General features: G+C 48.5%; 1 protein-coding gene across 2 annotated transcripts in view; it reads right to left on the bottom strand.

The window, feature by feature from the left end:
• Positions 1-14,150, bottom strand: part of ace (angiotensin I converting enzyme (peptidyl-dipeptidase A) 1) — a 271,560-nt gene that overhangs the window by 190,082 nt on the left and 67,328 nt on the right. For both annotated transcript variants that reach the window (XM_070864766.1, XM_070864767.1), the window contains 4 exons: positions 8,902-9,093; positions 7,738-7,835; positions 3,473-3,645; positions 2,541-2,764 (listed from right to left, as the gene is read on the bottom strand). In XM_070864766.1, the coding sequence (XP_070720867.1) occupies positions 2,541-2,764; positions 3,473-3,645; positions 7,738-7,835; positions 8,902-9,093 (687 nt within the window). The remainder of the gene's footprint in view (positions 1-2,540; positions 2,765-3,472; positions 3,646-7,737; positions 7,836-8,901; positions 9,094-14,150) is intronic.

Genomic DNA, 14,150 nt, shown 5'->3' with positions numbered 1-14,150 from the left:
TGACTTAGAGTGCTGTGCACAGCAATGCAGCATGTGTGCTCAGTTGAGCAACGCACCCAGAGAGGCACCACTAAGTTTGTGGTCCTGGCCCTCCAGACCATGGTCGAGGATCCATGTCGACTATGCGGGCCCGTTTCTCGGTAAAATGTTCCTGGTGGTGGTGGATGCTTTTTCAAAATGGATTGAATGTGAAATAATGTCGGGAAGCACCGTCACTGCCACCATTGAAAGCCTAAGGGCCATGTTTGCCACCCACGGCCTGCCTGACATACTAGTCAGTGACAACGAGCCATGTTTCACCAGTGCCAAATTTAAAGAATTCATGACCCGCAATGGGATCAAACATGTCACCTTGGCCCCGTTTAAACCAGCCTCCAATAGGCAGGCAGAGCGGGCAGTACAAACCATCAAACAGAGCCTTAAACGAGTCACAGAAGGCTCACTCCAAAGCCGCCTGTCTCGAGTACTGCTCAGCTACCGCTCGAGACCCCACTTGCTCACAGGGGTGCCCCCGGCTGAGCTACTCATGAAAAGGACACTTAAAACCAGACTCTCGCTGGTTCACCCCAACCTGCATGATCAGGTAGAGAGCAGGCGGCAGCAACAAAATGTAAACGATGGTCGCGCCACTGTGTCACAGGAAATTGATCTGAATGTGCTAAACATGGTCCCAAGTGGATCGCGGGCACGGTGATAGCTAAAGAAGGGAATAGGGTGTTTGTAGTCAAACTAGACAATGGACAAATTTGCAGAAAGCACTTGGACCAAACGAGACTGCGGTTCACAGACTGCCCTGAACAACCCACAGTAGGCACCACCTTTTTCAAGCCCACAACACACACCAAAAGGATCAACGACACCACGCCGGACCAGGAAATTGAACCCATCGCGCCCAAGAGCCCAGCAAGGCCAGGCTCACCTAGCAGCCCTGCAGGGCCAACAACACACCAGCCCAGCGAGGGCACAGCCAACACACCAGAATAGACATTTGTACCGAGGTGGTCCACCAGGGAAAGAAAGGCTCCCGACCGCCTCACCTTGTAAATAGTTTTCACTTTGACTTTGGGGGGGGAGTGATGTTGTGTATCTGTAAAGCATGCACTCCCATGTTCCGCCACCAGGGAGCTCATCCCCTGAAGTCCCAAGGGATCCCAGCATCCCAGCATCCATGTATATAAGCCGGCCCCTAAGGCCTGTTCCTCACTCTGGAGTGTCTTATTAAAGACTGAGGTCTTTAACCTCCACGTGTGCAGCCTCATCTGTGTTAGGAACACAATAAGTATCTTATAGCTACTCTCCGATTACAGGCCAGGCAATAAATCACTCAAATTGGTCTAACGTTGTAAAATATAATCTAAAGAAAAGATAATGAACTGAAAGTTCAGGAGCGAGTCAGCCTGAGTGTGTTGAGCAGAGTTAAATGGCACATCGCCTGTCTGAGGGTAACTCCACAACACGCCTGCAACCAAGGCCTTACGTCAGAAGCTTAATGATATGTTGCTGGCAGATTCTATCTGCAGCCTTTTAAAACCCAACCTTGGCATCGCCTCACAGTGACATCTCGCATTACCTTGTCCTCTCTCTGACTTTTCCCAATTACGGGATTGTCCCTCTTTGAATGGCTGTTGCTTTTCCGCTTCGGCCCTTCAATAAAAATACCTTCCCCGTGCCGCAGAAATGCAAACCGTTCCTAAAATCGTGAAATCCTGCAGCACAGAAGGAGCCCCTTGGGCCTTTCGTGTCCGTGCCGGCTCTTTGGTAGAGCCATCCAATTATCCATTCCCCCGCTTTTCCCCCATAGCCCTGCAAATTCTTTATTTTCAAGTATTTATCCAATTTCCACTTTGACAGTTGCTATTGAATCTTCTTCCACCGCCCTTTCAGGCAGCGCATTCCAGATCAGAACAACTCACTATTTAAAAATTCTCCTCTTCTCCCCCTCCGGTTCTTTTGCCAATGATCTTAAACCTGTGCTCTCTGGTCACCGACCCTCCTGTCAGTTTCCCCCGATCTACTTTACTTTACAGAGTTGCAAAGCCACTCAAAAGAGCTCCAATTAGTCTCACTTGCCTACTTTCCCCCCATAGCCCTGCAAGTGCTTTTCTTCCTTATTTTCTCATCCTTGTTTACAAATCCCTCCATGGCCTCGCCCCTCCCTGTCTCTGTAATCTCCTCCAGCCCCACAACCCCCCTGCTCCTCTAACTCTGCCCTCCTGAGCATCCCTCCACCATCGGTGGCCGTGCCTTCTGTTGCCTGGCCCCAAGCTCTGGAACTCCCTCCCTAAACCTCGCTGCCTCTCTACGCTCCTTAAAATCTACCTCTTTGAACAAACTTTTGGTCGGCTGCGCTAATCTCTACTTATATGGCTTGGTGTCAAATTTTTAACTACGTTAAAGGCGCTATATAAATACAAGTTGTTGTTGTTTACGAGTACGTATCCAATTCCCTTTTGAAAGTTACTATTGAATCTTCTTTCATCACACTTAAGCCCGAGCCTGATCTGCCACTCATCTTTCTGTTGCGTCAGGGTTCCCCTTACCCGCATCATTCGTGACATTATCCAGGAGTCCGATTTTGTTCAAATGTGTGGGTGTGGAGACCGAGAGTGCCATCACGTCTCCAATGGCTTCGTGGAAGCCCGGGTTGGCTCCGCTCCTGAAGGTGACTGGCTGGTCCTTGTACTGAAGGTAGTACTCCACGTGGCCCATCTCATGGTGCACTGTGAAGAGCTGCTCCATGGTCACCGTCGTACACTGTTTGATTCTGGAAAGTCGGAAGGAGGGGAAGAGACGGTTAAAGTAGCCTGGCGCAGTCGGGTCCAACACCTTACCTGTGGGACTGCATCACCTCCAGAACAAACCAATGCGCAGCAAAGAACCTGTGACTAGCATCCCATGAACACAAAGACCCATTTATATAAACCCTTTCAGGATGTCCCAATGTGCTTGACAATCAATGCGTTACTTTTGAAGCCAGTCACTGTTACAATGTAGGAAATGAGGCAGCCGATTTGCACAAAGCAAGATCCCACCAACAGCAGCAAAACAAATCACCACATATTCTGCTTTGTGGTGTTTTGGTTGAGGGATAAATGCTGGCCAGGACATTGGGAGAACTCCCCTGCTCTTCTTCAAGTGGTGCTGTGGCATCTATTACATCCAGCTGAAAGGGCAGACATTTGGCTTAAGATCTCATTCAAGAGACCACACCTCCGACAGTGCAGCACTCAGTACTGCACGGAAATGCTAACCTAGGTTATGCATTCAGGCATCTGGAATGGGACGTGAACCCATAATCCTCTGCCTCAGAGGCGAGAGCACTGAGCCCAGGTTGACATCCAACAACTCCATTAGCATTGCATCATACAACTACCCGAGACCGTAGAGAGCGCACAAAATGGTCCTTGGTCTTGCAAATCCTAAGTTCCGATTCCTTTTGCTAATCTTCACCTTCTATGAGCCGAGAACCAACCTGAAATCCTTGCGGTTGTAGAAGTCCCAGGCTGATGCGTGACACACGACCTCCCTTCCGTCCTTGGGCTTCTCAAGCATCGAGTATTCCCAAAATTCCGGTGGCATCTTGAGGAGCCCCAGGGAGGTGAAGAATTCCTCGGAGACTTTGAACATGTGCGTGGTGTTCCATTTCTGTAAAATATTGCAGGAGAACAGCAGTGAGGTGTCGGTAGCCAGGGCAGCCAGCACAGGGCAGCCGGCACAGGACCGCGGGGCATGCCAAATACAGAGACAACCCACAACATGTGCCACCCATGATCCTTCAGGACTTATGCCTCACAGTGTGACTGCTGACCCCGACTTTCATTCAACCCTGACCTGAATATATTCTGACCCCAATCCAAGCCAAATCTCTCACTCCCTTTAGATGAAACAGCCTTTTTGTTTTTTGTTTAAACTTACCCTGACAGTCGTAACACTTTAAAAAGCACGCCATTAAACTCGGTGAAATGTGGCAAGTATTTCGGAGATGTAACTTCACTGGTGACACTGCTCCATTACTTTATTGCTTTCTCTGCTGTTCCAGTCATTAATGAATGGGCTGGTGACGGTTGCTCCTTTGATTTTGTCATTCCTTGCTGTGCCCACTGCTCCGTTCATTGATTTTCCAGTGTGTGTGACTCTATGAATTTATTAATTCACTGGACCTGATGCGCCCAAAATGTATTTATTCTCTGGTGCTCACTCCTTCATTAAATACTTAAAATCTTCTCGCTGTTGCTTCACTAATTTATTTATTGACGTACTGATTGATGGAGTTATTAATTCACTGGCTCCCACTGCTCCATTTAATAATTCATTTTGTTGGTATGCCTGCTGCTCTATGAATTTATCATTCCCTGTGTGCCCACCGCTTCATTAATTGTTTACTTGTTGGTAAGCCTGTTAATCTATTCATTTATTAATTCATTGCAACCCGTTTCTTCATAGATTTGTTTTTTTTTTAATTCATTCACGGGATGTGGGCGTTGCTGGCAAGGCCGGCATTTATTGCCCGTCCCTAATTGCCCCTTGAGAAGGTGGTGGTGAGCCGCCTTCTTGAACCGCTGCAGTCCATGTTGTGAAGGTGCTCCCACAGTGCTGTTAGGGAGGGAGTTCCAGGATTGTGACTCAGTGACGATGAAGGAACGGTGATATATTTCCAAGTCAGGATGGTGTGTAACTCGGAGGGGAATGTGGAGGTGATGGTGTTCCCATGCACCTGCTGCCCTTGTCCTTCTAGGTGGTAGAGGTCGCGGGTTTGGGAGGTGCTGCCGAAGAAGCCTTGGCGAGTTGCTGCAGTGCATCTTTTAGATGGTACACACTGCAGCTACAGTGCGCCGGTGGTGGAGGGAGTGAATGTTGAAGGTGGTGGATGGGGTGCCAATCAAGCGGGCGCTTTTTCCTGGATGGTGTTGAGCTTCTTGAGTGTTGTTGGAGCTGCACTCATCCAGGTAAGTGGAGAGTATTCCATCACACTCCTGACTTGTGCCTTGTAGATGCTGGAAAGGCTTTAGGAGTCAGGAGGTGAGACACTCGCCGCAGAATACCCAGCTTCTGACCTGCTCTTGTTGCCACAGTATTTATGTGGCTGGTCCAGTTAAGTTTCTGGTCAATGGTGATCCCCAGGATGCTGATGGTGGGGGATTTGGCGATGATATTGTCATTGAATATCAAGGGGAGGTGGTTACATGCATGCTTATTGGAGATAGTCATTGCCTGGCACTTGTGTGGTGCGAATGTTACTTGCCACTTATCTGCGCAAGCCTGAATGTTGTCCAGGTCTTGCTGCAAGCGGGCATGGACTGCTCCATTATCTGAGGAGTTGCGAATGACACTGAACACTGTGCCGTCTTCAGTGAACATCCCCACTTCTGACCTTATGATGGAGGGAAGGTCATTGGTGAACCAGCTGAAGATGGTTGGGCCTAGGACACTGCCCTGAGGAACTCCTGCAATGATGTCCTGGGGCTGTGATGATTGACCTCCAACAACCACAACAATCTTCCTTTGTGCTCAGTATGACTCCAGCCAGTGGAAAGTTTTCCCCCTGATTCCCATTCACTTCAGTTTTACTGGGGCTCCTTGATGCCACACTCGGTCAAATGCTGCCATGATGTCAAGGGCAGTCACTCTCACCTCACCTCTGGAATTCAGCTCATTTGTCCCTGTTTAGACCAAAGTTGTAATGAGGTACTTTTTTATGTTTTAAGTTATTAATTTTCTGGTGCCAATTCCCTCTGAATGTATTGATTCAGTAGTGCCCACTGTGCCATTGAATTTATTAATTGTTTGGTGCCCATTTAACTGTGCTGTAATACATGAACTTTAGTGAGGTGTGATGCAGGTGACTTTGTGTTGGGTTTCTGTAGATTAAATTTCCCTCTTGCAAGGTTTTACTCTCATTATTCTCATTAAAATGTTCTAGTACATTCCATTAATGTGTATATCCATTCCATTAATGTTGTCGATTAGTTTAGGGCACCAAACTCTTTTGGGAACATTCCCCGGGAATTTCCTTGGTGGTTCTCCCAACTGGCTGCTGTAATTTTGGTGGAAGCCCTTTGCGTGTGTTTCGTTGTGCTTTCCATCGCTCCTCCATCAAAGAACCACAAAGGAAATTCCCAGTGATTGAGTCAAAAGTGTTGAACATGTTACATGGCCATAATTCCTGTGTGCAATGCCACAGAATGTTGATTAATGTATTCCAGGTACAGGGCTGCTGTACCTAGTATATGTTGGACATTGTTCAGAGTTAAAGGATTAACAGTCGAACTTCTTTGTTTCATGGAGCAATAGACTTTCCAATATAAACAGAATCACATTGCTGCCCAGGAGGCCAGGGAGGCCTCACCATGGCCACATTTACTTCACTTGATGTTGTACACACTGACTGTCACATGATGCGCCAGGTTGGCTCCTCCCCACTCTAGCTCCATAAAGCATCCCTACAATGCACAAGCCATTCCTTTTACACTCATCACCATTGCAGGGTGTACAGTCATCTTTCACCAATCACTGCAACTCACTAAGGCACTGCCAAAGGTGCCCATGAATCTGACCAAGAACATAAAGTATTGAAAATAATGGTTTCAATGTTTGACACCACATTAACAGAAACGTTACATGAACATTGCATAAAAGACCCATACTATACTTGTGTGTTGTTAGTTGATATGGTTGCACTAGGGCTAGGGTGAGGGGTGGCTAGTGAGATGGGGATGTGATAATGTAGATAGAGAGGGATGGGTGGAGGTTCAAGGTAAGTTGGTGTGAGTAAGGATGTGTAGGAGTAGGGTAGGGAAGGCAGAGTGATGGGGATGTGATGAGAGACACAGCAGGATGAGGTTGAGTGTGACTTTGTACTAACGTTTGGTGATCTACTGAGATCATTGAAAGGTTTGTGGCACTGCAAACAGGTCCTCCTGACCACATCCCTTCTTGTTGCCTCCTGTGCAATGTGCAACCAGGCTGTGGGCTCTCCCTGCGTGCTGTGACTCCCTCCATAAGGAGAGCCTGGGTGCAGCCATGCACCTCTGTGCAGTGTGTGTCAGCGTTTGCAGCAGCTCAATGCTGTAGAACACTGACAGCACAACTGCCAAGTGGTCATGGTCCCTTTAAGGAAACCGGCTGATGACGAGTCATCAAATGACGTCATCAGACCTGCTTCCTCTAATTGGCCGGGACAGGCGCTGGGCGGGCTTAACAAGCCCAATGAGGGGAAGTTCATTTCAGAGGCAGGGATAGAGACAGCCGTGGGGAGAGAAAGGCCATTTGACTAAAAGTCAAGAACTATCCAATCGGGTTACAAAGAGTCTGTTCGCTGTGCAATTGGCAAGGGAAGGAGATGCGCTATACGGATGACAAACATTTTATAGATACTGACAGTACCTGTTTGATATATTATAGATAATTTACCTGACATATATTATAGATAGATACAAGGATATATTACCTGGTAATATATTACAGATAAAGTGATAGAGTTCTTGATATATAACACAGTTCAGCTACTGCGATGCTGCTCAAAAACACTTACGTTTACCCTTAGTCTCAGCTCTTTAATGTCCCATAGAATTATGCTCGAAAAATTCTATTGCATTGGTGCATTTGTCTGTTGTGTAATGACCTTTGAAGAGAGTGGATCAGCCATGGTTCTGTGTGAGAGATTCCTGATTGGAAGTGCTGAGGTTGAATTGCCCCAACATCGCTGGAATGTAGAAGAGTACAAGGCAATCAACTCACCTTTGCAACCATGGTATCAGTAACATCTATATTGCCTTTGTCTGGGAACGGGATCATCATGTCATAGATGTTGTTCCATTGCTGGGCCCACATGTTACCTAAATGGAGGAGAAATATCGGATCAAGACCAGACTTCTCCGTCTGCAACAACAACAACAACTACATGCATTGATATAGCATCTTTAGCATCGTAAAACTTACCAAGGCACTTCACAAGAGTGTTATCAGACAAAGTTTGACATTGAGACAAAGAAGGAGACATTAGGACAGGCTTGGTCACAGAAGTAAACTTTAAGGAGCGTCTTAAAGGAGGAAAGAGAGGCAAAGAGGTGGAGAGATTTGAGAAGCGAATTCCAGATATTGGGGCCTAGATGGCTAAAGGCATGGTGGCCAAGACTGGGGTGAAGGAAGTGGATAATGCCCAAGTGGGGAAACACAGAGTCTTCGGGGGGGTTTTAGGGCTCAAGGAGGTTACAGAGGTAGGGAGGGGTGAAGCCATGGAGGGGTTTGAACACAAGGGTGAGACTTTTAAAATCAAGGTATTCGGAGACCAAGAGCCAATGTCGGTCAGTGGGCACAGGGGTGATGAGTGGGCAGGTGCGAGTTAGGAATAGTCATGTCTGGAGGTAACAAAAGCATGAATGAGGGTTTCAGCAGCAGATGGGCAGAGCCGGGAGCCTCAAGACAGCAAAATAAAAAAACCCAATCGATCCACCGCCGACTGCAATCAACGAGAGTGGCCAACTTTGGCTGGACATATTCCGGGAGGTTCAGCACCCGCCTTCAAATGTCCTGCCACCACACTCCCACCATTGGTTGCCTGAGATAGTCATCCGTATAGCGCATCTCCTTCCCTTGCCAATTGCACAGCGAACAGACTCTTTGTAACCCGATTGGATAGTTCTTGACTTTTAGTCAAATGGCCTTTCTCTCCCCATTGCCAGTAGGTTTCTCCCTGGTTGCTTGCAACAAGGTCTGGGATCATAACCTTAAATCCCTGGAGAATCCAGGACAATCCTGGGTGTCCAACCCTACAATCAACCAGAGCGATCCACAATCTGTTTGGAACTAATACACACCCATGCCAAGTACTTAAGTCTACCGCCAATTAATTTTAATTGTTTCATTCGAAAAGAATGGGTCTTCTCAGGTGACAGTAATTACCCAATAGATGTGCTGGTATAGGTCCTTTCAGATTGATGAATTTGTGTCCGTATCTCTCATATAACTTTCTTCTTACAAAGGCGTGAAGATTAAGGTAGAGCGGTTTGAGCTGGTCGTAGATTGTTTCAAGCTCCTCCGCAAATGTTGGCGAAGCATACCAGGATCTCCAGAACGCTCCCGTGTCCTTAAACCCTGTGAACAAAGCCAGATAACTGTCACTGCAAGGCTGCGGATAGAAAGTTCATACCACTTCACAACAACAACAACTTGCATTTATTTAGCGCCTTTAACATACTTAAACGTCACAAGGAGCGTAAGCAGACAAAGACTGACACTGAGCCAAAGGAGGAGGTATTAGAACAGCTTGGTCAAAGAGGTAGGTTTTAAATAGAGTCTTAAAGAAGGAGAGAAAGCTGGAGAGGCAAAGAGGTTTAGGAAGGGAATTCCAGAGCGTTGAGCCCATACAACAAGTTATTTGATACGGATTAGTGCTGGACCTTGTGATCATGAAGAAGAAGCGGGTGGAAAGCCTTGGACCACTCTTCACCGATACGTGGCAAACCTAAAGGATGCTTACTGAGGAGGAATATAAAATAATGGACCTGCTCAATAATTGCTTCCCCCAAGTATTCACTGGAGACCTTACACACTACTATAAATTCACACGAGGCACATTCTACAGACAAGGTCACTCTGTGACCTGAACCTTTATTCACAGGACCAAGAAGTGATGACTCTGCGCGGGACCTCCCTTTATATACCTGGATGACCAGGTGAGGAGTGTTTCCCACAAGTTCACCCCCTGTGGTCAAGGTGTGCATTTCTTAGGTGTACACAGTATGCAGTGTTGCGACATGAAGGTTACAGTTACATGAAGGTTACATACATGACATCACCTCCCCCTCAACGTCTTATGGGGTCAAAGATTAAGTCTTTCAGGCGGTCGACGCTCTCTCATGGAGCGCCGCAGTTGGGGCTCTGGTTGTTGAGCCTTGGCATATGTCTCTGTCACCTGTGGTGATTCCGGCTTGTCTGGGCTGGCCGTGGGGACTGTGCATGCTGCTGAATGTTCTTGTTGCTCTATCACTGGTGTTGGTGTGGGCAGCCTCTCACTTCCTTAGGTTCCTCTGTGACCATTCCATGCTGAACCTTTTTTTTTACTTGGTCCAGATGCTTGCGGCATATCTGTCCATTGTTAAGTCTGACCACTATGACCCTATTCCCCTCTTTGCCAATTACAGTACTCTCAAGCCACTTGGGCCCCAAAGCATGATTAAGAACAAATAAAGGGTCATCGATTTCTATTCATCTCCCCTTTGAGTTACGGTCATGGCACTCATTTTGGGGCTTGCCCTCAACAATGTCTAACAGGATTGGATGAATGAGGGACAGCCGAGTTTTAAGTGTACATTTTATGAGTAGTTCCGCGAGCGGGACTCCTTTGAGCGAATGCGGTCGGGACCTATAGGCCAGCAGGAGGCGCGATAGGCGGCATTGAAGGGAGGGTCCTTGAATCCAGAGCATACCCTGTTTTATGATTTGGACCACACATTCTGCCTGGCCATCGGAAGCCAACTTGAACGGTGCTGTCCTGACATGTTTGATGCCATTACCCGACATGAACTCCCGGAATTCTAGTGAAACACGGGCCGTTGTCGCTAACCAGGATGTCCGGCACGCTGTGGGTCGCAAAGACCGTACACAGACTCTCCATGGTGGTGGATGTCATGCACGAATTCAATATGATGCACTCGATCCATTTCGAGTATGCATCAACAACAATCATTTTTCCCATGAACGGGCCCGCATAGTCTACGAGAATACGTGATCATGGCCTGGTGGAACAGGGCCACAGGTTGAGTGGGGCCTCCCTGGGGGCATTACCCAGCTGGGCACACGTCGTGCACCTGCGAACAGTGTTCCAGGTCTGAGTCAATTCCCGGCCACCATACATGTGACCGGGCAATGGCCTTCATTACCACGATGCCTGGGTGCTCGCAGTGGAGTTCCCTGATGAAAGCTTCCCTTCCGTTCTGGGGCATGACTACCCAGCTGCCCCATAGTAGGCAGTCGGCTTGGATGGAGAGCTCATCCATCCGTCTGTGAAACGGTCTGACCTCCTCGGGGCATGCTCCGTGTGCGGGCGCCCAATCCTCTGTCAGGATACATTTCTTAATCAAGGAAAGGAGGGGATCTCTGTTGGTCCTGATTTTGATCTAGCGGGCTGTGATGGGGGAGCCTGCGCTGTCAAAGGCATCAACAGCCATGACCATCTCAGCGCTTTGATCCGATGCCCTCTCAGTGGTCGCCAGTGGAAGCCTGCTGAACGCGTCAGCGCAATTTTCGGTGCCTAGCCGGTGCCGTATGGTGTAGTCATACGCAGCCAGCGTGAGAGCCCATCGCTGTATGCGAGCTGACGCATTGGCATTGACAGCTTTGCTGTCTGACAACAGGGATGTTAACAGCTTGTGATCCGTTTCTAACTCGAACCTTCTGCCAAAAAGGTACTGGTGCATCTTTTTCACCCCTAGACACATGCGAGTGCTTCCTTTTTAACCATCCCATATCCCCTTTCTGCTTAGGAGAGCGACCTGGAGGCATAAGCCACAGGATGGAGTTGGCCCTCATCATTGCTGCAACACGCACCCAACCCTATAGGATGATGCATCACATGTCAAAACCAATTTCTTACAGGAGTTGTACAGGGTCAACAGCTTATTAGAACAAAGCAGGTTCCGTGCCCGATTGAAAGTCCGTTCCTGACAGTCCCCCCAAAACCAATTGCAGGAGCACATGTAGCGGCTCCAACAATGTGCTTAAGTTTGGCAGAAAGTTCCCGAAATAGTTCAAGAGTCCCAGAAATGAACGCAACTCCGATGTGTTGCCGGGCCTGGGTGCACGACGAATTGCCTCCGTTTTGGATTCGGTAGGCCGGATCCTGTCTGCGGCAACCCTCCTGCCCAAAAACTCGACCTCTGGGGCCAAAAACACACACTTGGACTTCTTTAGTTGCAGGCCTACCTAGTCCAGTTGGCGAAGCACCTTCTCCAGGTTGTGGAGGTGTTCTTCGGTGTCTCGACCCGTGATAAGGATGTCGTCCTGAAATACGATTGTTCCAGGGATGGATTTGAGCAGGCTTTCCATGTTCCTTTGAAAAATAGCGGCCGCTGATCGAATGCCAAACGGACACCTGTTGTAGACAAACAGCCCCTTGTGATGGTGGTTAGTAGCTTGGATTCTTCAGCCAGTTCCTGGGTCATGTAGGCTGAAGTGAGGTCCAACTTGGTGAACAGCTTGCCACCTGCCAGCGTGGCAAAAAGATCCTCCGCTCTCGGAAGTGGAAGTGTAGTGACACTCGGTTGATAGTGGCTTTGTAGTCGCCACAGATCCTGACCGAGCCATCCGTTTTTAGGACAGGGACGATGGGGCTTGTCCAGTCGCTGAATTCAACAGGCGAAATTATGCCCTCTCTTATCAACCTGTCCAACTCACTCTCAATGTTGTCCCGCATCTCCCGCTCTGGCTTTGTGGTGCACTGGTCTGGCGTTCGGGGTGATACGTATCACTACTTTGGTACCTTTGAAAGTCCCGACACCAGGTTGAAATAGTGACTCAAATTTCTGTAGGACCTGTGAGCATGAACTTTGCTCCACAGATGAAATGGTTTGCTCATCCCCCCATTTCCAGTTCATCTCGGCTAGCCAGCTCCTCCCCAAAAGCGCGGGACCATTTCCCGGGACAATCCAGAGTGGCAGCCGGTTCTCTGATCCATTATGTGTGACCACCAACATTGCACTGCCTAGCACTGGGATGATCTCTTTGGTGTACGTCCATAATTGTGTGTCAATGCATTCTAGTCTGCTAGCTCTGAGTGGCCATAGTTTCTCGAATTGTTGGACACTCATAAGTGACCTGGCTGGCCCCTGTGTCTAGCTCCATGCGTACCGGGATGCCGTTTAATAGGACTTTCATCATCATAGGTGGTGTTTTGGTATATGAGCTGTGGATGTTTATCACATGAACCCGCTGAACTTCAGTGTCCATTGCTTTGTCCCAAACATTAACCTGCTTTGCAGACCCCTCTTCTGGTTCATCTGCCTCATAAATTAGCCTCATTGTGGGCTTCCTGCACATTCTGGCTAAATGTCCGCTGAAGTTACAATTTCTACAGATAAATTGTTGAAACCTACAGGTTTTTGCAGCATGTCTGCCCCCGCACCTCCAGCATGAGCTGAGATTGTTGTGAACAAAAGAGCTGTTACCAGGCATTCCTCTCTGATTGTCTCTTTGATTACTCTTGAGCAATCTGTTAGTGGGTGTCAATGGCCCCATCCCGGGACGCATTGTCCACTGTCTTGGTGTAAATGTCCGTTCAACCTGCCATTGTCTCTTCTGAGGACCCACTCTAGAGTCTGTTGCTGCCTGGGTGGTGTCAAATTGCCCTTGCCTGCCTGCGGGGTTCTGAGCCGCATTTACAATGTTAACTCCCTGATCCATCGCCATGTTGGAAGCAGAGTTGCGCGCATATATTATCTTGGTTTCCTCCTCCCCTGCCATGAAGGTCTGAGCCATCAACGCCGTCGCTTCCAAGGTCAAGTCCTTGGTCTCAATTAGCTTTCTGAAAATCCCGGCATGACCAATGCACTCAATGAAGAAATCCCTTAACATCTCCCCCCTGCAGCCGTCTGTGAACTTACAGAGGCTGGCCAAGCGCCGCAGGTCCGCAATGAAGTCCAGTAAGCTCTGTCCTTCCCGACGTCGGTGTGTATAGAATTGGTGTCGGGCCATGTGTATACTGCTCGCCGGTTTGAGGTGCTCACCGATCAGAGTGCTGAGCTCTTCAAAGGTTTTGTCCACCGGCTTCTCGGGTGCGAGCAGGTCTTTCATCAGTGCGCACGTCTTATGTCCACAGCTGGTCAGTAGATGCGCCCTTCGCTTGTCAGCCGCTGCATCTCCCAGCCAGTCCTTCATGACAAAGCTCTGCTGGAGCCTCTCAATGAAATCGTCCCAGTCCTCACCAACACAGTACTACCGGTAGCCATTCTCGTGAGTCGTTGATTCCCGTTTCTCGTTGCCAAATGTAGTGTCCTTACACACTACTATAAATTTACATGAAGCACATTCTGCAGACAAGGTCACTCTGTGACCTGAACCTTTATTCACAGGACCAAGAAGTGGTGACCATGCGTGGAACCTCCCTTTATATACCTGGATGACCAGGTGAGGAGTGTCTCCCACAAGTTCACCCC

This window comes from Pristiophorus japonicus, chromosome 21 (assembly GCF_044704955.1).
Source record: "Pristiophorus japonicus isolate sPriJap1 chromosome 21, sPriJap1.hap1, whole genome shotgun sequence".
Lineage (NCBI taxonomy): Eukaryota > Metazoa > Chordata > Chondrichthyes > Pristiophoridae > Pristiophorus > Pristiophorus japonicus.
This window is presented reverse-complemented; position numbering and strand designations above follow the sequence as displayed.